General features: G+C 49.8%; 1 protein-coding gene across 1 annotated transcript in view; it reads left to right on the forward strand.

The window, feature by feature from the left end:
- The window catches only part of LOC102391171 (high mobility group protein 20A), a 32,532-nt gene extending 19,133 nt beyond the window's left edge, over positions 1-13,399 (forward strand). Inside the window, exons 7-11 of the mRNA XM_006051831.4 lie at positions 1,875-1,983; positions 7,188-7,391; positions 8,412-8,503; positions 9,837-9,966; positions 13,191-13,399. Of these exons, the coding sequence (XP_006051893.2) occupies positions 1,875-1,983; positions 7,188-7,391; positions 8,412-8,503; positions 9,837-9,966; positions 13,191-13,195 (540 nt within the window). The 3' untranslated portion in view covers positions 13,196-13,399. The remainder of the gene's footprint in view (positions 1-1,874; positions 1,984-7,187; positions 7,392-8,411; positions 8,504-9,836; positions 9,967-13,190) is intronic.
- The last annotated feature ends 9,940 nt before the right edge of the window (positions 13,400-23,339 follow it).

Consider the following 23,339-nt stretch of genomic DNA (forward strand, 5'->3'; position numbering starts at 1 on the left):
GACTAAGCACACACACACACGTGTGTTTATAGCAAAACTTTCTGGAAGGCTACACAAGAAGCTCTTGCCCACAGTGAGTAGAAATGGGATGTTGGATACCTTTTACTTTTTACGCATCCCTTTTCTATTACTTTCAACATGCATTCATAATAACTTTAAACATCGTTTTAAGTATAACATTCTTTATCATTAGACGATGATTCGAGACTTAGAAGGCAAAGGACTTCCTGAGTTAATTGTCCACCTGGGATGGTCAGCCCCTCTGTGACCCAGGCTGGAGCCACTATAGCAGGGGCCACGTGAGTGGAGTTTGCCCCCCAGCAGCCCCTCCTCCTGGAGGGGCCTGCTCTGCGCATCCAACTGCTCTCCCACCAGCCCAACCATCCTCTCCCTGGAGCCCGCCCTGGCTCCCAGTGCCTGCCGTGACTTGGTCTCCATCTCCCTGCCGGGCTTACGTCCCCACCAGCAGGGACCATGCTGTTCCAGAACCTCATTTTTTTTCCTTCCCCACCCTATGACCTTAGTCCAGCACCTGGTAGTCTGAGGCTGGCCTTCCTCATAACCTTATGTAGCTCAAAGCTTGATTATGAGAGGATATTAAGAGCTGACACTTCAGGCCTGTGCTAGGACCCATCTCTTGTCAGATATTGGTAAGTTTTTATATATCTGAATTAATACATGAAATCAAATATGTATACCTCTTTAAAAGTTATTTTTCTGTTAAAAATAATACATGTGCCTGGTTTTAAAAATGGAAACAGTGCACAAAGGTTACAGTGCGAGGTGGGTTCTGCTCAGCCAGAGACCCAGTCCCTCCCTCACCCACCCTGTCCCTGCATCCCCCGGTGTCCACTATGACCAGTTTCTGATGCATCTTCCAGAAGTGGCCCGTGGATAGGCAAGCACCTACAGGTTGCTGCATATGTGTTTGATAAGAAGACACATCTTTGTCATTTAGTCATAGAGTTTGTTCAGCATTGCAAAGCAAACCCTTTGAACATAAGAAAAACTCAGAATTGGTCATGGACTCAGATAATACCACTGTCTCACTAATCGATGAACCCAGGGTAGGCAAGACATGTGCAGGGAAGCTGGAAGAAAATTCAAGGAACTGTGGGAACTGCAGACATTCTCTGTTCACTCATGGCTGATGCAGCAGCAAGGGACGTTTCGGGTGGTGCTTATATAAGTATGCGTGAACAAAGGTGGTGCGTGGCCAAGCAGTTATATCATGATGCGTGTGCCCAGTGCTGTGGATGGTCTCAGCCATTACATAACCCTGCAGAGTCACTGTTTACAGGATGTAGGGTGAAAGGGAAAGGACGTGGGGCGAGAGAGCCTGGCCACCACTGTCCTGGCTAATTGCTCTCCCTCTATAACTGCCAATTCTCAAACACTCCCTGTTGTACCCTCTTTGCCACATTCCTAATATTCTCTCCCACCCCGTGACACAGACCTTGGGATGAATTGAAATTCCCAGCTGTGCTTGGAAAAGTCTCAAACCGGCCAGTGATTTCCAGGTGGAAAAGGGACTAGCTGGACCCTGTTGGACCCACCTGAAGCCCATCTGCCATTTTAAGCTAATTTTATATTCCAAGAGGAGGCTTCCCTAGTGGCTCAGATGATAAAGAGTCTGCCTGCAATGCATGAGACCTGGATTCAATGCCTGGGTTGGGAAGATCCCCTGGGAAGGGATTAGCAACCCACTCCAGTATTCTTGGCTGGAGAATCCCATGGACAGAGGAACCTGGCGGGCTACACAGGGTCCCAAAGAGTCGAACACAACTGAGCAACTAACACTTTAACACTTATGTTCGGAGAAGGTGGGATCCCTGTGCCTCCTCCTGCTCACCAGGAACTATCTCTGTCCACAGGCCGATGAGAACGATGACCTGTACTGTCGGACCTGCAGGCAGTTCTTCAGTTCCCTGCATAACAAGAGGGAGCACCTGCTGGGGAAGCAGCACCTGCAGAACCTCACAGGTAACCAGCTCAGCTGTTGTTGTTTAATTGCTCAGCTGTGTCCCACTCTTGGCCACCCCATGGACTGTAGCCTGGCAGGCTCCTCTGTCCATGGGATTTCCCAGGCAAGAATACTGGAGTGGGTAGCCATTTCTTTGGCCATCTGATGCCAATACTTTGGCCTCCTGATGCGAAGAGCTGACTCATTTAAAAAGACCCTGATGCTGTGAAAGATTGAGGCAGGAGGAGAAGGGGATGACAGAGGATGAGATGGTTGGATGGCATCATGAGTTTGAGTAAGCTCTGGGAGTTGGTGATGGACAGGGAAGCCTGGTGTGCTGCAGTCCATGGTGTCTCAAAGAGTCGGATACGACTGAGCAACTGAACTGAACTGAAGCTATTTCCTTCTCCAGGGGATCTTCCCCATCCAGGGATCAAACCCACACCTCCTGCACTGGCAGGCAGATTCTTTTTTTTTTTTCAGTGTTACAGCTCCATTTTATTTAGAAGATAGCAGGAGAATCCAAGACTCAAAGAGAAGAGAGTGGAGGAGTGCGTGGGGAGGGAGGGAGGGAGGGGGAGGGAGAGAGAGAGGGAGAGAGGGAGAGGGAGAGGGAGGGGGAGGGGGAGCGAGAGCGAGAGCGAGAGCGAGAGCGAGAGCGCGCGCGCACTGGGAGAGAGAGTCCGTGAGAAAGCGCTTTGGCTCCTCCTTTTATATGTTTTTTTTCCTCCACCTGGGCCTGCCCTATGTAAATTGGGCTTAGCCAGGAGTGCTGTTTGTTCTGCCTGAAGTCTTCACTCTGGTCCTCAGACCTTCCTTGTCTTTTAGCCACCGCCATTTTGGACTCCTTTTTCCTATTCTACCTACCTAACATTCCCCCCTCAAGAGACGGGAGGCCCAATTTTTTGGGAATAGGGGCGTCAAGGTCTTTCTGGCTACTTCCGGCTGAACTGGGGCGATGAGGGGTATTGGGCCTCCCCCTCTTGCTAGTCTCAATCCTCAGAGTCCTTATAGCGGTGTCCAAGGGTGTGTGATATTTTCCGTGGTCAGCTGTAGTTTTATATCTTTGTTGAACTGGCACTGCATGTTGTAGCTGGTTGACCTGGCTCTTCTTTTTCCATCCAAGACAAAGCTGCTTCCGCTGAGTCACTGAGGAAGCTCAACCAGCTTGATGCGGCAAGGCAAACGCACACCTTGATGCCATCTATGCTGGGAGTTCACCAACCCACAGCCCAGAGACTCCTTGTCGTTTGAATTTAATTTTAAGGCAGGGTCTATTCAAACACTCTTAATGCTAGATGGGTATGTGGGAGGGGAGTGGGTCTTCCAAGGAAGCACAAATAGACTTGCCTCTTAGTTGACAAGGGCCCCCCTGCTCTGGCCCCGCCCCTCAGGGGCCTTAGAACCTCCTGGAGCCCCACTGCCTCCTTAATGGCTCCCAGACCTTGCCACCGTCCTGTGCGGTCTCCAGGCCTGAGCACAGCATCCTCTCTTCCCGTAGCACTCAGCCTGACCCTGCAAGGCTTGCCTCCCCGCATTCACCTTCGTCTTGTTTAACTGACCTCTTCCCCAGGAAGCCAGCCCTGGCCGTGCTGCACACATCCTGCCCCTCCCAGGGCCCCTCTCCAACTTTATCTCTCTCCCTGCTTCCATCATCTCCTGTTGGCCTCTTTCATTTGTCCATCTTTGTTATTGCTTGTTGTCTCCCACCAGCATACAAGCCCCTCATGTTTGGGGATTAATTGCCTGTTTCAGTCACTGCATTATCCCCCGGATCTAGAGCCATGCCTGACACTCATAGTCAGTATTCACTGTGTGTCTGTAGAATGAATGAATGAATGTGTTCAACAAATAACTCCTGGGTACTCATTCCTTCCTGGCACTGAGCCAGGTGCTAGGGACCCAGCAAGAATAAGGCAGAGCTCTGTCCCAAAGAAACTGAAGTATATGGATTAGTACAACATCTTTCCATGAAAACATCTTGCACTGAAGTGAAAGGAGACTCACAGAAGCAGAGACCCTGCAATGACTGGAACTGCATAAGTCAGAGGCGTGCTCTGGGACTAGGGAAGATCCTCAAAGAATGAAAGCCATCGTGTCAGGGGCAGAACTAGGGGGTGACATTTTTTCCCACCTATTCCTTAATGTTATTAAAACAGAAATAGATCTGACTTAAGCCTCTCTCCTGCACCCTGCTTGCTGAGTGGCCTGGGGCCAATTACTTAACCTCTCTCTGCTTCCACTACTGCCTCTGTAACATAAGGATGAGCTGCTCGCCTCACAGGGCTCTTCCGAGGATGGACATCAGACCCTTGTGCCAGCTTGGTGCAGCTGAGATGCCACCTCCCCTAGGAAGGTTTTCCTGGTCCCAAACTTGGGGGAGGGGGCGCTCCTGAGCCTCCAGCATGTACCCTTCGGTTAGAAATTATCTTCCTCTTCTACTGTTACCATCACCCTGTGGCACATGTGTGCGCATGCATGCAGAGACACAAGACACGCTTATACACAAACATGCCAACACACACAGACACACCCACATAGACACACACACATGTCTACTGTCCTGGAAGGAAGGAGCCATGTGATTTAGGACATATCTCTTGCTAGATTCTCGATAGACATTTGATGAAGGAATGCACAGATCTACGGGAGGCTGACCTTCGTCTGGGGTTTGTAAGGCAATAAACCGTCTTCAGTAATGTCTTGTTGAAGATGAGTAATGGCAGTGAAGATGAGAATGCATCGCATTACTTGCAACTGAGTATAACGCGTGAGCTCAGATACCTAGAGTTATACCGTGTAAATTACCCACTGGAGAGGTTTACGGCTCATTTCAAAATCTATAAAATCATGTGCTGGGAGACGTGAGGCTGTACATACATGTGGCTCTGATTCCGTGTAACTCTCCGAGGACCTCTAAAGTTATTTAAAGGGAAACGGACATGGGCACACCTCGCTTAGTGTTCCCTCTAAACAGCCTACAAGTTTTATGTTAGCGGTCAAGCTCTTGAGAGCGTTTCCACATTTGCCTTTACTGCTGTGATATTGCTGGAAAGCAGGGCCTTGGGCAGCCGTGAGTCTCTGGGTCCCTGAGTCTCAGTGCTGATGGGAGGGGGTGTTAGCCATGCGTCCCTTTGGAGCTGGATCTTATGTGGTTCACAGTGCCCTTCGAGGCGAGTGTGAGCCCAGGGATCGCCTATTCAGCCCTAGAAGAAGCTGTCTCCTGCCCAGCTCTCTGTTTCCGCTCACCAAATCCAGGGCGTGGCACAGATGGGAAGCCAGGGCCCAGAGCTCATTGTTTTAACCGTGTTCCTGGGATCTAATTCACACACCATAAAACGCACCCACTGAGAGTGGTTTTCCGTATAGCCCCAGATATGTGCAACCGCTACTGCAGTTCCGTTTAGAACATTCCATCAGCCCAGACAGCGCTATACCCGTGAGCAGTCCCGCCCCATTTCTGGGCAACCGCTAGGGTGCCTTCTGCCTCCACAGGGGGCTCTGGGGTTTAATACTTGGTGCCTCCTTTCTGTGATGACAGTAGGCATCCCCGCCTTTGTGATATTTTAGGTGGGCAGAGCCCTGTCGCCACGAATGACCTGAGTTTGCCTCCCTCCTCCGCCACTTACGGCCTTTATCACCTTGGTTGAATTTTCTACCCACTGCCTTTTCCTTTTTGAGTGCAAAATTGGGAATAATGATAATAATACTGACCTCACGGGGCTGCTGTAAGGAAACAAGATCATTCTGTGATGCTCGGCACACTCTGGGCTTTACTATTATTATTATGAGCTTGGGGGCTGTAGCAGATAAGCGGACCAGTTCCCTACCCCGCTTACCTTCCAGGAATCTCACACTGGTAATGCTTCCCATAGCTCTGTACTCTGCAGTTTCTTTGTCTCTCCCCTCAAGCTGCCCTTCTCTAGGAATGGCTTTCCCACCTCTGTGCACCTGGTCTCCCTCCTGTTCATCCCCCAAAGTCCTAACAAAAAGGTGAATAATAGCAAGTTTTGGAGAAGATGGAGAGGAATCGTAGCCTGATTCACTGCCAGTGGGAACGTCAAGTGGGGCAGCCACTTTGGAATGTAGTCTGACAGTTCCTCAAAAGGTTAAGCATAAAGTTACTATTGAGTTGGCAAAAAAGTTTGTTCAGTTTTTTCCATGAGATGTTACTGAAAAACCCGAATGGACTTTTGGTGCACCCAATATAGGATCCAGCAATTCCACACCTAGGTATGTACCTAAGAGAACCGAAAATGTATGTTCACACAACGCTATGAATGTGCGTAACAACGTTATTCATAGTAGCCCCAAGGGGGAAGCAACCCAAGCATCCATCAACTGATGAATGAATAAAGAAAATGTGGTCCCTCCACGCAGCGGAAAATATCATTCAGCCATGAAAAGGAGTTAGGTACTGATAGGTGCCATAATGTAGATGGACCTTGAAAACATGGTAAGTTAGAAATCCAGTCACAAAGGACCACATGTTGTAGGATTTCCTGTATATGAATTGTTCAGAATAGGGAAATTTGTAGAGGCAGAAAGCAGATAAGTGGCTGCCTAGGGCTGGGGCTTCCCAGGTGATGCTAGTGGTAAAGAACCTGCCTGCCTAATGAAGGAGACAAGAGAGATGCGGATGCAATTCCTGGATTGGGAAGACCCCCCCAGAGGAAGGCATGGCAACCCACTCCAGTATTCTTGCCTGGAAAATTCCATGGACAGAGGAGCCTGGCGGGCTATAGTCCCTGGGTCACAAAAAGTCAGACATAACTGAAGTGACTTAGCACGCAGGGTTGAGGGGGTGGTGGGGGATGGGAGGTAATGGCTAAAAGGAACCAGAATTTTCTTGGGGTGATGATGAATATATTCTAAAAATGATTGTTGTGATGATTGCACGTATCAGAATATACTAAAACCCATTGAATTATACCCTTTTAATGGGTAGATTGTATAGTACGTGAATTAGATGTCAAAATTGTTTGGAAAAAAGATACCGATCTCAGTCAAGGACTCCCTCCTCCAGGAAGCCTCCCTTGCTGGCCTCCACTCGGCACCAGTTCCAGTGCATTCTTCTTTTACATCTGGGGACCTGGTACTCAGGGATGGGGGCTCAGGACGGACGGGCTTGCCCACATCTGGGGAGAGAGGGCCAGGTCCAGAAGAGCCGCTCATCTTGTGCTCAGGGGCTGACCTTTGACATGGAGTTTCTTTGCTTTTTTAGGGGAATTTGAAAAAGACTCTGCTGAGTGCTTGAAGCATCTGGAGCTTCTGGAGGGAGAGGAAGGTCAGAATTTGAACAAAGGGGACTCAGAGGAGGAAGTCGAGTATCCTGACCCGCTTCTTCTCAGAGGCCTGATTCCAGAGAAGGGTTTTGCTTCATTTGACTTGTGTTTCTTGCAAGAGTTCATCTTTAAACTTCTGCAAAGTGAGTAATCAAGTTCTACCGCTTGCTAGTAACTTCGGTGACCAAAGATTTTATAATCCTAGTAAGAGTAACCTACCTAACAGGTTGTATTATAATATTAAGTGGGAAAAATGAAAGGTTGTTATTAATATTAGGAGAATAACAATAAATAAAGATAATCAGATGGGAAATAGCTGAGGGCTTCCGGCGAACCAGGCACAGGTCTAAGACGTTGATTAAACTACCTTTTAATTGTCATACACGTACTGTGATGTCGGTTATAGTATCACCTCCTTTTAAAGATGAGACAAGTGCAGCACAGAGAGGTTAAGTAACTTCCCATGGTTGCACAGATAGTGAGCTGAGATGTAAACCCAAGTGCTTGGACTCCAAGACCCATGCTCTTCATAACTTCCTTATGATCTCAACTACATAAAACTACACATATGTGAATCCATGCAAATGTTAACCATGATTATCTCTGGCAGGCAAGAGGAGGATGTTTTTCTTTATTCCTTTTCATATCTGCCACATTTCCCTCAATGACTTGATGTCCTTTCTATTATCAAAGCACAAAATTAACTCTATTTTAAAGGGTTTTGAGGTCACCTGCACATATCAGGGTCCCAAATGTTGCCTATGTGAAGTGAAAGTCGCTCAGTCGTGTCTGACTCTCTTCAACCCCATGGTCTATACAGTCCATGGAATTCTCCAGGCCAGAATACTGGAGTGGGTAGCCTTTCCCTTCTCCAGGGCATCTTCCCAACCCAGGGATTGAACTCAGGTCTCCTGCATTGCAGGCAGATTCTTTATCAGCTGAGCCACAAGGGAAGCCCAAGAACACCAGAGTGGGTAGCCTATCCCTTCTCCAGGGGATCCCCCCGACCCAGGAATCAAAGCAGGGTCTCCCGCATTGCAGGCAGATTCTTTACCAACTGAGCTGTCAGGGAAGCCTATGCCTATGTGAGGTGTGGTTCAAAGGGGGAGGTTTTGGATGGAAAGGAACAGATAAAGACGGCCTTCTCTACGTCTTCCTTCCAGTCAGAGAATCTGAGCTCAGAGAGCTGAGGAAGACTCTAGAAAGAGCGCAAGCAGAGCAGGAGGCCCTGCAGAGGCAGCTGCTGGAGTTCCAGGTAAGGTGCTCCAGAGGGAAGCAGCCAGTCCCCATCTCTGTAGCCCGCTGCTCAGCTCAGGGCCCGGCCTGGTGGGTCAGAAAGCTGGAGAGGAAGACCACGTGGTCCGATTAAAAGAACACATCGCAAGCTGCAGTGCTGCTTCCCTCCGCACAGTTCCTGCTAGAGCACACTTGTTGCATATTCTTGTAAAATACGGAGTGTCTGTCTGTAAAATACAGAGTGTTTCCAAGGTACAGAAATCGTGCCATGGGCCTTCTTGTACTGCCTGCTGGCTTCACTCAAGGCTCCATGGTCATCCACACTGCCCCGTGGCATTTGGCCTGCTATTTCTGCATGTCCCTGGCCCGCTACCCATGTTGTGGCCCCTGGTTTGCCACACTCCTTTGAGTGTAGTTTATTAAAGAACAGTGAGTGTTTAAAACAAACAAAAAAACAAAAGGAAACACCCCAGTTATTGTGCAATGGCCCACCTGACACAGGTCCCTGGATGTCAGCCCAGCCAGGGCCCCTGGCTCAGCAGCCTGGCTGGTGGAGAGGGTGTGAACTGTGGGGCTGGGAGGGGGTGTCCCTTACGGTCCGGGACCTTCTTAGCAGAGTGGCTCACTGAGCTCCCAGCCCACAACTTAGAGGAGGACAACAACATCTGCCTCGCCAGGGATGTTGGGAGGGGCCGAGGGCCTGGCACACCAGTCACACTTTATCTGCAAATCCTGCCCTCGCCCTGGGGCTGCCCCATCGTGGGGCATCCTGGCTGGGGGCTCCACAGATGGGAGCCCGAGAAGGACCGACTCGGAAATCAGGCCCAGCTATGGGTCTGGGCTCCTCTCCCTGGCTGTGGGGCTAGGGAAGCTCCCTGACCCTCAGGGAGCTCACTCCCCAGGCCTATTTATATACAGGAGGCAGGGACACCACCTGGGCAGGAGGGCAGGTGAGATACTGAGAGATATAAAGACTCTAGCACCAAGTAGTATTTTTAACAAGGCGGGGTGGTGGTGCTCTGTCAGTGGGACAGCTGTTTTATTCCTTGGACTCAGGGAGGGGAGATTGACTATGTTCATGGCTTCTGTGTGTGCCCTACAAGAGCAGCTGCAAGACCCTTTTTGTCTAATTGTTTGCTTATTTGATTACTTATTCATTTGGTGCCTATTTATTTACACGTATCCTTACTTCCTTATAATTATGTACTTATTTACTGGCTCATTTATTTACTTCCTCACTTATGTACATAGTTATGTATTTATTTATTCACTTATTTACTCATTCATTCAGCTATTCATTCATTCGGAAAGTTTTGGGGCTAGCCACATGAACACCTTGGTGTCCCTTTCAGAACCGACAGCAGTGGCTGGAGGTGGAGCTGGCCAGCCTGAAGACCTATGGGGTCATCCTGGAGAAGGAGTTTGAGAACCTGAACACAGTCATCATGCTGCCCCCCTTTGGCCTGCGAGTAATGGACACGGGTGAGTCCCTCTCCCCCTCCTCTGGCCTCGCACATGCTTCCTCCAGGTCCTCACTGGTCCATGAAACTGAGGCCCAGAAATTCCTGTCCATTCACTTAGTCGTGCCTTCACCCCTCACTTCTTCACTTAGCCTACTTCTTGCACGGCCGGCGCATCCAAGCTTGGTGCTAGGTGCGAGGGGTGTGGAGATGAATGGTGACACTGTCACCCTAAATCCAGCACCCACTGGGCATCGGTCCCTGATCTGGGTGCTGCCAGGGGATGAAGATATGGAGAAGCCCCTGGCCTCAAGCTCTAACCACCTGGACAGACCCTCAGTCACTAGACTGTTGGGGTGCAACGTGTCCCAGAGGAGAGCTGCCCCCCATGGACAAGATGCTGTGGGCACTCAGGTGCGAGGCAGTGCCCTATCTCTGCGAGGTGGGCTTCTAGAAGGACTTGACAGAGGAAGGACCCAAGAGGACAGTCCCAAACTCCTGAGACAAAGAAGGGCCCAGAGGTCCACCCGGTGGGGAGAGGTGAGCGAGGGCTCAGAGCATGTTCACGCTGCGTCTCACGCAGGCCTGGTGCCAACACCCTTCTCCGAAGAAAATGTCACGAGTACCACTTCATTATAAATATTTAAACATGACTGTTTGGGGGAACATAAAACGTGAACATTCCTCTTCACTCCCCACACCCCTGCCCAGTCCCTTCCCTAGAAGTTTTTACTGTTCACATCTTGCCATTTCCTGTTTATGAATGAGGTGGTGGTGAGTGCATGTGTCCTAAGTCACTTTAGTCATGTCCAGCTCCGCAGCCCCATGGACTGTAGCCCGCCAGGCTCCTCTGTCCATGCGGTTCTCCAGGCAAGAATACTGGAGTGGGTTGCCATGCCCTCCTCCAGGAGATCTTCTGGACGCAGGGATTGAACCTGCATCTCTTATGTCTCCTGCATTGGCAGGCGGGTTCTTTACCACTAGTGCCACCTGGGAAGCCCGAGGTGGTGGCCAAAGTCATTAACAAGGGGGAACTTCTCCGGACATGGCTGCCACGTTGCTGTATTGAGGCAAGGGGAAGGGGGCAGTTCCTAGGCAGTTAGGAGCCCTAGGACAGTGGGTGTGTACCAATCAGTCTGGCAGATTTCAATACTTTCAGACCTGGTACCGCTCACTGGTGCATTACTGGCTAACCATCAGCGCGGTGCTGGAGAGAAACAGCTGGACTTGTTCATCGACAGCTTATCTGTTTCCTACAGATGGGATGGCACCCCAGTCCCCGGCTAATTCATGCTGAAGTGGGGGACCCCTGGGGTTTCACCATCACGGTGGAGCAGTGACTCCAGAACACACCACATCGGGTACAAGGTGTAGCATCCCTGCTCTATAAATAGCTAAGCCTCCAGGCCAAGGGTCCTGGCAATGAGAGGAATGGAGCAGGTCCTGCTGCTTCAGGAGCTTGGAGGCCCCTCCCCTTCTTCCTTCTGTTCTCCTCTCCTCCCCGTTCTTGCTTGAGAGCATTTGCCCCGGCCTGCAGAGTCAGACACGACTGAGCAACTGAACGACATGTAAGTATCAAAATTCACATGGAATCAGGCTAGGGCAAATGCTCCCAAGCAAGGATAGGGAGGAGAGGAGGAGAGAAGGAAGAAGACAAGGTGCACAGCCACTGTCCAAGAGCCCCTCACTGCCTAGGAACTGCCCCACTCTACTTGTCCCAAGCCAGCAACCTGGCAGCCATGTCCCAAGAATCAATTATAGAAGTGAGATTTAGGGAGAGATGCCAGGGGTGAGCGTGCCACCTGGTACCTGATGTGGTGTGCTCTGGAGTCACAGGTTCACCATGATGGTGAAACCCCAGGTGTCCCCCACTTCGGTGTGAATTAGCAGGGGACTGGGGTGCCATCCCATTCGTAGGAAACAGACAAGCTGTCAGTGAAAAAGTCCAGCTGTTTCTCGCCGGCACCGTGCTGGTGGTTAGCCAGTAACGCACCAGTGAGGCGGTACCAGGTCTGAAAGTATTGAAATCTGCCAGACTGATCGGTCCAGGGGCCCCTAACTGCCTAGGACCTGCCTCACTCTGCTCGCCCCAGTCCAGCAACCTGGCAGCCATATGTCCCAAGAATCAATTAGACAAGTGAGATTTAGGGAGAGGTGCAAGGTAGTGAGTGCTCCTAAGGGAGAAGGGTTACCCAGGCTCGGGTTCCTGTTGGATGCGGGAAGCAGGTGGGAGGCATGTTCTCCAGTCTTGATAAGCCCATGGGCCCCTACTCTTTCTCCCTCCCTGTGGCCTCTTCCTTACCTGGTGAATTGGATCCTTTTACTGCAGTCATGACACCAGCAACTCTGGGGAACAGGCAAAAGATGCTGTGGGGTTTGGTTAATGTCCAGATGTGTTCACGTGGGTGTCCTTCCCAGGGAAGGCATGATGGAAAGCATGGCATACGGTGCCTGTGTAATGTGTATACAGGATACAGTATAATGTGAAAGAAGGTCGGCTTTCAGAAAGCATTTGTTGATTATTGGCTCCAAATTTGTCAATGCACCTGGCGTCAGGTAATGTCCAGGAAGCAGTTTTGCAGGTTCAGCTGCTTCTCTGCTCCTGCCACTCACTCTCTGCTTCCTGAAGTTCCCCTCAGCCCACTCAGTTCACTCCATCCCCAGACGTCCTTTGAGCCCAGGGCTCAGTGCTGGGAAGCCAGAAATTCAAGATGTTTTATGACCTCATGGAACTCTGGATCTCAGAGGGTGACACTGGGAAGTAAATCAAGGCTCATGGTGTGACCTGCTTCCCAGGTGGCACAGTGGGAAAGAATCTGCCTGCCAGTACAGGAGACATGGGGGATAGGGGTTCGATCCCTGGGTTGGGATGATCCCCTGGAGAAGGAAATGGCAACCCACTCCAGTGGATTCTTGTTTGGAAAATTCCATGGACAGAGGAGCCTGGCGGGCTAAGTCCATGGGTTCACAAAGAGTCGGACATGACTGAGCACACACGTACCGTGATGTGACTCAGCCATCCTATCTGAACCTGAGCTGTGTGCATGGGGTACCAAGCAGGCCCTCCTCTCAGGGCCCCCTCTTCCAGGACCCTGTCCCACTTCTCTGTCTAGGACACAGTTGTCTCTCCAGGAGCACCTGGGATAAGCAGAGCAAACATGGACTGGGCTCCATCTGAAGCAGCCCTTGGGCTCCACAACTTTTTCCTGATACTAAACTGTCTTCTCTCCCTTCCCAACTCTGCAGCATAAAGCAGTGCACACCTTTCACCAGTGGGGACCCCAGGATGCATCCCGGGCGCATAGAGGTCAGATTCCAAAGGGCCATCTCCCTCGGTGGAAGAAGAGTGAGGATCCTGGGTCCCTGAGGATGGGGCAGCAAGGATGAGTCAGGAGAGCTGTCTACTCTACTGACCCAGGAGAAAATAAATCATGCGTGTGTGTGTTTGCACAACAGACTCAGTCTATCTTTTGTCTCGGGGTTGGTAGTGTCTGCTCCCAGGAACTGTAAGTTGAGCAGCTTTGATCTGGAAAGATGTTGGTGGAGCGTGTCTGCCTCTGCAAGCAGAGAGAGTAAGTGCCGCACACACCTGCTCTTGGAGCCCTCGTGCCCAGCATCCCTGAGCCTATGCCCGCTCCTCCCTCTCACGGTCAGTCTCCATGGTACAGGAGCACTTCGATTTCCTCTCCTGAATTATAAGGACACCAGCGCTGCCCACCAACCACAAGGGGTGGGGTGAAGATGAAGTAATACAGCCAGACCCCAGAAGCTGACCTACAGGCAAGCAGGTTGTTTGGGAGGTAACCCCAGGTAGGGGAGTGGGGAAGTGAAACAGGGAGGGGAGGACAGACATGAGAGGGCACATTGTCCAGGCAAGATACTGTGGCTGGGCCCCTGGGGAAATTCTGGGAGCCAGGGTGGGACACACACCTGAGAGCATCCCACTCAGTGGCCTGGGAAATGGGGTAGTTATCCACCAACTCCCTTCAGGCTCTGCTAGGGGATGACTTCTGGGAGGGGTTAATTCCTTTTCCTTCCTGCTTGCTATGCAGATAACATGGGGAACCCAAGAGACCGGAAGAGCCTTGGGCAGCGAAGGCTAAGGTTGGAAGGCTGCCCAGTGTGCCCCTTGGGGTGGCAAGGACAAGGGATGAAAGTGGGACCCAACAGTGTTTGTTATGGGGCTGCTGTGGGGCTTTATAGGCTATTAATCAAGATACAGCTACAAAATAGGGGAGATCACGGTGGTTCCTGCACACAGGGGTGTAGACATCAGGGATTAGGTCTGTCTGCCTGCAACAAAGATGTGACCACAATGGCCTCAGCACGTAAGAAATGGTCCAGTGGTGAGCAGTGGGGACTAAGACAGCAGTTCTTGTGTGTACATGCATTGCCCACAAGATAGCTCCCCAACCTCCAGCTCTGGTTCTGTGCTCCAGGCAGGATGGAGGCAAAGGGAAGGGCAAAGGAGGGAGGGTGACAGCTGGTCTGCCTCTTTTCACAAAGAGCCTCAGAAAGTCCCAATTTCTAGAAAGAATTTCCAGAAAGCAACTTCTATTTGCATCTCAGGGACCAAGCTGGCAGCATTTGGTCAAGATAGCTGCAAGGAAGTCAGAAAAATGTAGTTTTAGCTGAAAACAGGGGTGTCCAGAGCAAAGCTGGGTTGGGTTAGTGAGGAAGAAGGGGGTAGAGAAAAATTGGGGAGGGGGTGGGACAGAGGGCAGTATCTGCCCCAGTGGACACTGTTTCTAGAGGAGACAGCCAGCTTGTGACCCTGCAGAGGTCTCTGTGCAGTCTGGCTGGAGTCCTGGCAGAGGATCCCAGCGTCTTTCTCTCTGCTCAGCAGACATTGGTGGGGTGTCTGAGCGTTTTTATGGCAGGTGTTCAGCCAGAGTGAGAGCTGCTTCACTAGTGCTGCTGAAGGCCTGTGCTGTACTTGGTCTTTGTACACACTTGATGCTTGGCAACTCACCCCAATATTCTTGCCTGGGAAATCCTATGGACAGGAGCATGGTGGGCTACAGTCCATGGGTTTGCAAGAGTCAGACCCAACTTGAGAACTAAGCTATCACCACCACACACATCCGATCTCATTGTGAGGCAGGTCCGCTTGAGCCACTTAGAGATGGAAAGAGAGAAGCCCAGTAATTGGCCAGAGATGCCATCAGCAAGATCAGATTTGGTTTCCATGACAACTGTATCCTATGGAGATTCAGCTATTTGCTTTGACCACATGGGCCTACAGGACGGGTAGCTGCTTTGCAGGAAGACAGTCGTCTTTCTCTTTCAAACCAACTCAGCCTCTCCCTCCCTATAGTGACTCTGTCCTGCACTAACCTACAGCCAAGGTTACACTCAACAAAGTTTGCTGAATATACCTGGATTATCCAAATTAGACCATGAACAGGACTTCCAGATTTAGCAAATGAAAATACAGAACACTAGTTAAATTTGAATCCAGATAAACAAGAACTTTAGTATAAGTATGTCCCATGCAGTATTTAAGAAACACTGAAAAATGGTTTAAAAAATTTTAACCGGACACCCCATATTTTATCTGGCAGCCCTAAACACGAATGCCTCAATGGTTGTGTAACTCATCAAACTCAGCCCTTTATTTCATCACAGGAAAACCTGGATTTCTCCTGGAAGGGTGTCCAGCACACTGATAGTGACCCCTGAGCTGTATCCAGGTCCCAGGGTCTCAGGCCCTGGCCTTTGGACCAAACAAACAAGAGAAGCAGGTAGTGGCAGGTTCTGAGTGAGACAGAGTGGGCCCAGGTGTCTCGGAGGTGAAGGCAACTCTTCTCGGGTGCAGGTGGAAGGCTTAACCATGGATGATGAGCAGGGTTGATCCTCGCCTCAGCTTTGCTTCCCAAAACCTGCAGGGCCTGGAATCCATCCCTTCATCTCTGTTTCCTCACTTGCCGCAAGGGAGCTGGACAAGCCTGCGTCTAATAAAGTGAAGTCGCTCAGTCGTGTCCAACACTTTGCGACCCTGTGGACTGTGTCCATGGGATTTTCCAGGCAAGAGTACTGGAGTGGGTTGCCATTTTCTGCATCTAATAAGTTGAGTCTGAATGCCCAAACATACCAAGACATGTTATCTCCACTTAGCAGCTGTGGAACTCTGAGCAAGGCACTGCCTCCATGAGCCTCAGTTTTCTGCTCTGTAAAATGGGGATGTTGACACCTAGTGGGGTCACTGTTGGGACTGAGGAGTTGTGCCTTCTAAGTCACCCTGCACAGGACTGCATGCTGCGGGGATGCTTGATGTGGGTGTGCCTGTTGTCCCTGACAACCATCCTGCCAGGATCCATCCCATGGCGACAATAACACCCAGATCACCCGACAGGTGCTGAGCGGATACCTGTCTCATGCTCATCCCCATGGCCGAGCCTCTTTGCTGGAGTGACTCCATTCCCCAGGCACCGTGGGGACCAGCTTGGGTTTAGGTTCCTCATGCCCCTCATGGGAGCTGAACCCCATGCCACTGTCCTAGATGGGATGTGGGACTGGAGTGGGAGATGATGCTGTTGGGGTAGTCCTGATGCAGAGAGACCGGGTCTCGGAGCTCAGTGATGCCTCCTTCAAGAAGCCCTGCCCTCCACAGCTGAAGCCTCATCTGTGAAATCTGACTCCCTCCAGATCCAGTTACCTATGCTTCTGTGCAGTGCCTCTACAGCTCCTGGCCCAGCCTTTGCAGGACGCACCCCAGGGAAACCAAATCGCTGGAGGTGCTGGGGCTCGCAAGGGGGCCCCGGTGCCCTCAGATGGCAGGAGTGGCCATTGCACTTCTGTAGCATGTCTGGGTGTGCCCCTGGCCAGAGGAGCTGAAACATAATTATCTGAGATGGACTTGTTCAAAGAGGCACAGAAAGAAATAGAATTGCTGTGTGACCCAGCGCATACAAACAGAATTAAAACCAAACTCATGCCAAGCAATAGTCACCCTACTTCAGAGGTGCACTCTGACACTTTGTCTTCTATTTCATATTTTAAAACTACTGGGCACAGCCCCCTAAATTGATTTCAGGGCTTTCTAATAGGTGATGCCTATCATAGTTCAATAGATGACTATTAATAATTGAATAAATCTTGGGCATCCTCAATACAGATCCCTTACATTTGATTATCAGAATCTATGACTGAGCAGGTCGGAGTTCTGGCCTGAACTGCTTCCTCTCTTCATGCTGGGAGATAAGAAATCTGGGCATCTAGCTCTGCCTGCCTGCAGAGATGGGCCAAAGTGGATGAGATGCTGAGGACTCTGGGAGTACAAATGGTGGATAGTCCTCCTGCCCTAGAATGAAGTAGAGTAAACCATACAGCTGGTGTGTTAGGAGCACTGGCTCTGGGGCCAGACTAGGTGCCCAGACACTGCCACTTGCTAGCTCTGTGACCCTGCATAAATCACTTTACCTCTAGGATGCTCAGTTTCCCCATCTGTAAAATGGGGATGATGATAGCAAGACCTCATCAGATTGTTGTGAGAACTACATGGGTTCCTAGACCAGGTCTGGCATGTGGGGAGTTCAGTAAATATTGGCCAGGATGGTCAGCAGGGCTGGCTTCACAGATATGCATCCTCTCAAGTCTCACAGAGCCCTGCTCCCAGAAAGACTGAGTTTAATGCTTTGCGGTCGCCATCTTGAAAGTCTTAATCAGTTTTTCTTTGAACCTGTGCTTTATAATTGACGTCAGACAGGGCGACAGAGCCTGCTCAGGGGATGTGCCAGGTGGCAGTGCTGTGCTCCAAGCAGTTAGCTTGGCTGGGCTACAAACACACACACATGCCTGGCGTGGCCTGGGGCACTGTGGGGTCCTGGGGAGCTTGTGACCCGGGCTGGGACCTAAGCTGCTGGTGGTGATCATGGTGGCCAGTGGGAAACCCTGGAAGAGAGGAGGAACTTTCTGCCAGAAGTCTGTCCTGGGGGGACCTATATAAATATCAACTCTCAGGCCTGAGGGCTGGGGTAGGAACTGCTGGAACTCCGGCAGTAAACTTTGTCAGTAAATTATTACAAAATTGTACACATGGACATTGCAATACAGCATGCCAAGAATTATTAGAACTCTTCAGTGAGCTTAGAATCTCTGGCTTTGACAGCTATTGCAATGCTGCAAACGTTCAAGGGCTTATAAATAGAAATTAAGTGTAAAGATTGTCACTTTTGATGGAAAAAAAAGCATTATCTCCATATCAAGCTTTGATGAACTAGTGATTAAAGAGGAAGACAATTTTAAAATAAATTTTCATTATAATTAAGATATAGTGAAAGAATGCATAAATAGGTGATCGAACTATATACAAGTCATAAAGTCATTTTTGGTTTCTGTTATAACCTCCACAAATCGGGAAATGAGTATGTCAAGGCTGTATATTGTCACACTGCTTATTTAACTTATATGCAGAGTACATCATGTGAAATGCCAGGCTGGATGAGGCACAAGCTGGAATCAAGATTGCTGGGAGAAATATCAATAATCTCAGATACACAGATGACACCACCCTTATGGCAGAAAGCAAAGAAGAACTAAAGAGCCTCTTGATGATAGTGAGAGAGGAGAGTGAAAAAGTTGGCTTAAAACTCAACATTCAGAAAACTAAGATCATGGCATCTGGTCCCATCACTTCATGGCAAATAGATGGGGAAACAATGGAAACAGTGAGAGACTTTATTTTCTTGGGCTCCAAAACCACTGCAGATGGTGACTGCAGTCATGAAATTAAAAGATGCTTACTCCTTGGAAGAAAAGCTATGACCAACCTAGACAGCATATTAAAAAGAAGAGACATTAGTTTGTCAACAACGGTCCATCTAGTCAAAGCTATGGTTTTTCCAGTAGTCATGTATGGATGTGAGAGTTGGACTATAGAGAAAGCTGAGCGCCGAAGAATTGATGCTTTTGAACTGTGGTGTCGGAGAGGACTCTTCAGAGTCCCTTGGACTGCAAGGAGACCCAACCAGTCAATCCTAAAGGAAATCAGTCTTGAATATTCATTGGAAGGACTGATGCTGAGGTTGAAACTCCAATACTTTGGCCACTTGATGCAAAGAACTGACTCATTTGGGAAAGACCCTGATGCTGGAAAAGATTGAAGGTGGGAAGATAAGGGGATGATAGAGGATGGGATGGCTGGATGGCATCACCGACTCAATGGGCATGAGTTTGAGTAAGCTCCAGGAGTTGGTAATGGACAGGGAGGCCTGGCATGCTGCAGTCCAGGGGGCCACAAAGAATCAGACACGACTGAGTGACTGAACTGAACTGAACTGAAATGAAGTCCACAAGTTACAGGAAATGTCAGACAGTAAACATTAAAATACCACTGTATACAATTACATTCACAACTAGATTCAGGCTTACAACAAACCGATGGATGTGGGGCCGCTGGCTTTCCAAGGTGCTCAGTATAAATCCCACGCTCACCAGCTGTGTGTCCTCAGGGGAATCACATCTCTGCCTCTTCTCAGATATCAGGGTGGTGAGGTAGCACATGGAAGCGCTTCTGTACTCAGAGGTGGATAAATCAAAGTTCCCCATCTCTTCCCTCCTCAAATGTTTGCCTTAGGTACCAGCTGCATAAACATCAGCCGAGAGCTTGTCACAAACACAGAATCTACAGGCATGTGAGAGTCTTAGTGTCACAAGCTTAGATAAGCTGCTTGGGGAAGTTGTCTGAGTTCTTTGTCTCTTGAGTTTAGTCCTTGTGTTGTTGTTGACTTATACTGAGGACCTTGGAAAGCCAGCAGCCCCCGCACCCATAGCAACATGTTAGAAAATACTAACTAAGCATACTACGCTTATACAGTGCTTTTCACCTGCATTCCCATCACTCGACTAAAAATTTTGGACCCGGTGAAAAATAAAAATATTCCAAAAGCAGGCGGAAAGCGCAGTTGTTGTTGTTTTTGTCATTCAGTCACTCAGTCGTGTCCAACTCTTTGTGACCCCGTGGACTGCGGCATGCCAGGCTTCCTTGTCCCTCACCATATCTCGGAGTTTACTCAAACTCATGTCCACTGAGTCGGTGTTTCCATCCAACCATCTCGTCTTCTGTGGTCCCTTTCTCCACCTGCCTTCAATCTTTCCCAACAAGAGCTTTTAGGAATATAGTCCTAAATATTGCTATTAAAAGTGTGCCCAGTAGAGGTCACCAGAATCAAGTGGTTAATTGATTTGCCTACCATTTGCTGGGAAAGATTGACGGCAAAAGGAGAAGGGGGCAACAGAGGATGAGATGGTTAGACAGCATCACCAACTCAATAGACATGAATTTGAGCAAACTCCAGGAAATAGTAGAGGACAAAAGGGCCTGGTGTGCTGCAGTCCATGGGGTCACAAAGAGCTGGACACGACTTCGCAACAGAACAACAACAACAACAACCATTTCCTTGGAAAAATAAAAAAAATGTCAGTAACAAGGCTGGGAGTAACCAAGAAGAGTCAAATCCTCCTGCACTCACACCTCCTTCATACAGAAACTTTCTGCCTACCTCCTCAAAGGCAAGTTTAATCAGAAATCTGTATTTGTAGAGAGCCTGCCATCAGAGGTCAGAGCACTGGTCTTCAGGTGAAAACCCTTCAGTAGGGGCTGGCCTGGTGGGATGGTGGGGCCAAGGGCTGCGGTGCTGAGTGCTTATGCTGCCCCCACTGCCATGGGGTGACCTCAGGAAAGTTGCTTCTGCTCTCAGTCCACAGGACTCCATCCATAAAGTGTAGGCAGTCAGACTGTGAGATTCCCAGGGTCCCCCGAGCTTGGATGGTGTGGGTCTTTTCCTGATGCAGCTTTCTATATTGTGCCCCAGAATTTTCCAAGGCTCTAAACTCCTGTGTCTACCCCTAAGCTGCCTTTCTGGCTGTCACAGCCGTGCCATCCAGGTTATCTGGCCGGCCTGGAGGTTTAAGGCACCCAGCATTCTAGAGGTAAAGACACATTCTTCTCTGTGATGAGTGGAGTGGATTCTGAGTGTGGGGAGAGACGTGTAAGATGATGGAGGGACAGAGCTGGAGGCTCCAACCATTTCACAGATGGAGACTCTGTGGTCCAGGGAAGCAAGTGACTCCATCCCAGGTCCCAGGAGCTCAGAGTCAGTGGCGGAGCTGGGACTGGAACACAGGAACTGCTGGTTGAGAGGGCTGGAGGATGCTTATTTTCATGGCTCACTTCTGTCTTCCTGGTCTTCTCTCAATAACTATAAGCACTCCTTTTGGTTTGTTTTTAGAGGTTTAGTTACTCAAGTGATGTGCTAGTCTGCCCAGGAAAACCCCTATGAGGGCATGTGTAGTCTTGTCTGGCCCAGAGCAGGAAAGTGACAAAGATTTGTTAGGTGACCTGAGAAAGGTATTGGGTTTGGCAGGGGAGGGAGTTGACTTTGATTACAGCTACTTAATGGCCGCCAGGTTTTGTGAAAATCACTTTACATGGTTTAGTAACCTTTTACACTCTTCACAACAACCTCTGAAGACACGTATTACTCCTGTGTCATAACCGAGGCTAGAAGAACAAGAGATACTTGCGCAAGGCTAGGTGGCCAGTGGAGCAGTAGAATCAGGTTTGTCTGTATGTCAATTAAACAATGCTAACTGCTGTAGCAAATAATCCTCAGACCTCAGTAGTTCAACCAGGAGAAGGTAGTTTTTGTTCTCTGACAGTGCAATCTGGTGACCCTGATAGGTGGACAGCCTTCCTCCACATGGTGATTCAGGGACCCAGGCTCTACCAGTCAGTGACTTCACTGTTTCCCTGGCTTCAGGAACCTCCTGCCTGGCTGGCAGTGGAAGAATAAGTGTGTAGAGAAGGCACATGCTTCTTTATACCCACAGCCTGGAAGTGACATCACTTCTCATGCATTTCATTGGTGAGACGTAGTCATATGACCACACACAGAACCAGGGGTGCTGGGAAATACAGTCCTTGCCTGAGCAGCGGCACTATGGAAAGAGGGGTACATGTTTTTGGAGGATAGTTTATCATTGCTGCCAGAGTGTGACACCAAAGGCCATGCCCCACCCCTGCCTCCCCAGGCCACCATGCACTGGGCTGGAAGGAGCGTGGGCACTGCCCTCTGGGTGTGACTGGCCCTGCAGTGTTGGTTGTGATAATAAATCACACAGCCTCAGGATTAGAAAGGCTCTTAGATTCTGCTCATCCATCTGAAGCTCCTCGACAGAGTCCCTGGAAAGATGGTGATGCAGCTGTTGCTGGGCATGAGGCACAGATGCCCAGTGACCTGGAGCTCCCTGCTGATGAGGCAGCCACCATGACCAATGTTCCTGGGACACTCCTGTCCTCTCTCCACTGGCTGAACTGAGGCCTGACTGCCAAGCCCACCGGGTCAGTGAAATGAGGAAATGTGGGAGCATGCTGGCCCCTCTCAGTCACCACTAGTCCTTCCACCTTTTGAGTTGAAATCTTCCTCCTTGACTCTTGCCCCACGTCCTGTCCTCTAGAATATTCCAGAACATATATGCTCACTCTCCATCTGGAGAAAATGGTCATCTGGATAATTGATTGAGTCATTCATTTAACAAATACAGTGGACTGCTTGCCAGAGATAGGGGGTGTAGAGGATTGAATAGCATTGCCCCCTTCAAAATTTATGTCCACTTGGGACCTCAGAATGTGACCTTATTTGGAAACAGAGTCTTTGCAGATGTAATCCAGTTAAGTTGAGGTCATCCTGGAATAGGATGGGCCCTAATCCAAGGATTTATGTTCTCTTATAAGGAGGGAGCAGTCTGGACACAGACACACAGAAAAGAACACCATGTGAAGATAGAGACACCCGGGGAGAAGGTCACGTGGTAACAGAGGCGAGGACTGGGTGATGCCACCATAAGCCATGGTCACTGAGGACTGCAGGCCGCCACCAGAAGCTGGGGGGAGGGGAGGGTAGGTGGACGATGCCTGGAAGGATCCTGCCACTGAGCCCCCAGGAAGACACCTCCCTGCCAATACCTCGATTTTAAACTTCTGGTCTCCAGAACTGTGAAAGAAGAAAATTCTGTGTTTTAAGGCCCCTTGCCCCAGCCTTTTGAGGGACTTTATTAGGCAGATAAGTGGAGTAACTAAAGCTCAGCTCTGACCATCAATCTACCTACAGGCTAGTAAAGAAGAAAAATTAAAAATACAGTTCACAAACAAATAAGGGACAGTTAGAAGAGCTTGCAGCAGGGTCAGTAATGGGTGGTGGTGGTGGAAGAAGCATGCTGTGAATAAAATGGTCTGGGAGGAAGGAGGGCATGGGGCAACTGCATGAAGAGTGGGTCAGGGAGGGGAGTGTGGGTGGAGAGAACAGCATGGGCAAAGGCCCTGGGGTGGGAAGAGCTTGGTACCCTCTCAGAACAGAGGAGAAGCCAGAGTGGCTGAACAGATGGGAACCAGGG

Source organism: Bubalus bubalis, chromosome 7, assembly GCF_019923935.1.
Source record: "Bubalus bubalis isolate 160015118507 breed Murrah chromosome 7, NDDB_SH_1, whole genome shotgun sequence".
Taxonomy (NCBI): Eukaryota; Metazoa; Chordata; class Mammalia; order Artiodactyla; family Bovidae; genus Bubalus; species Bubalus bubalis.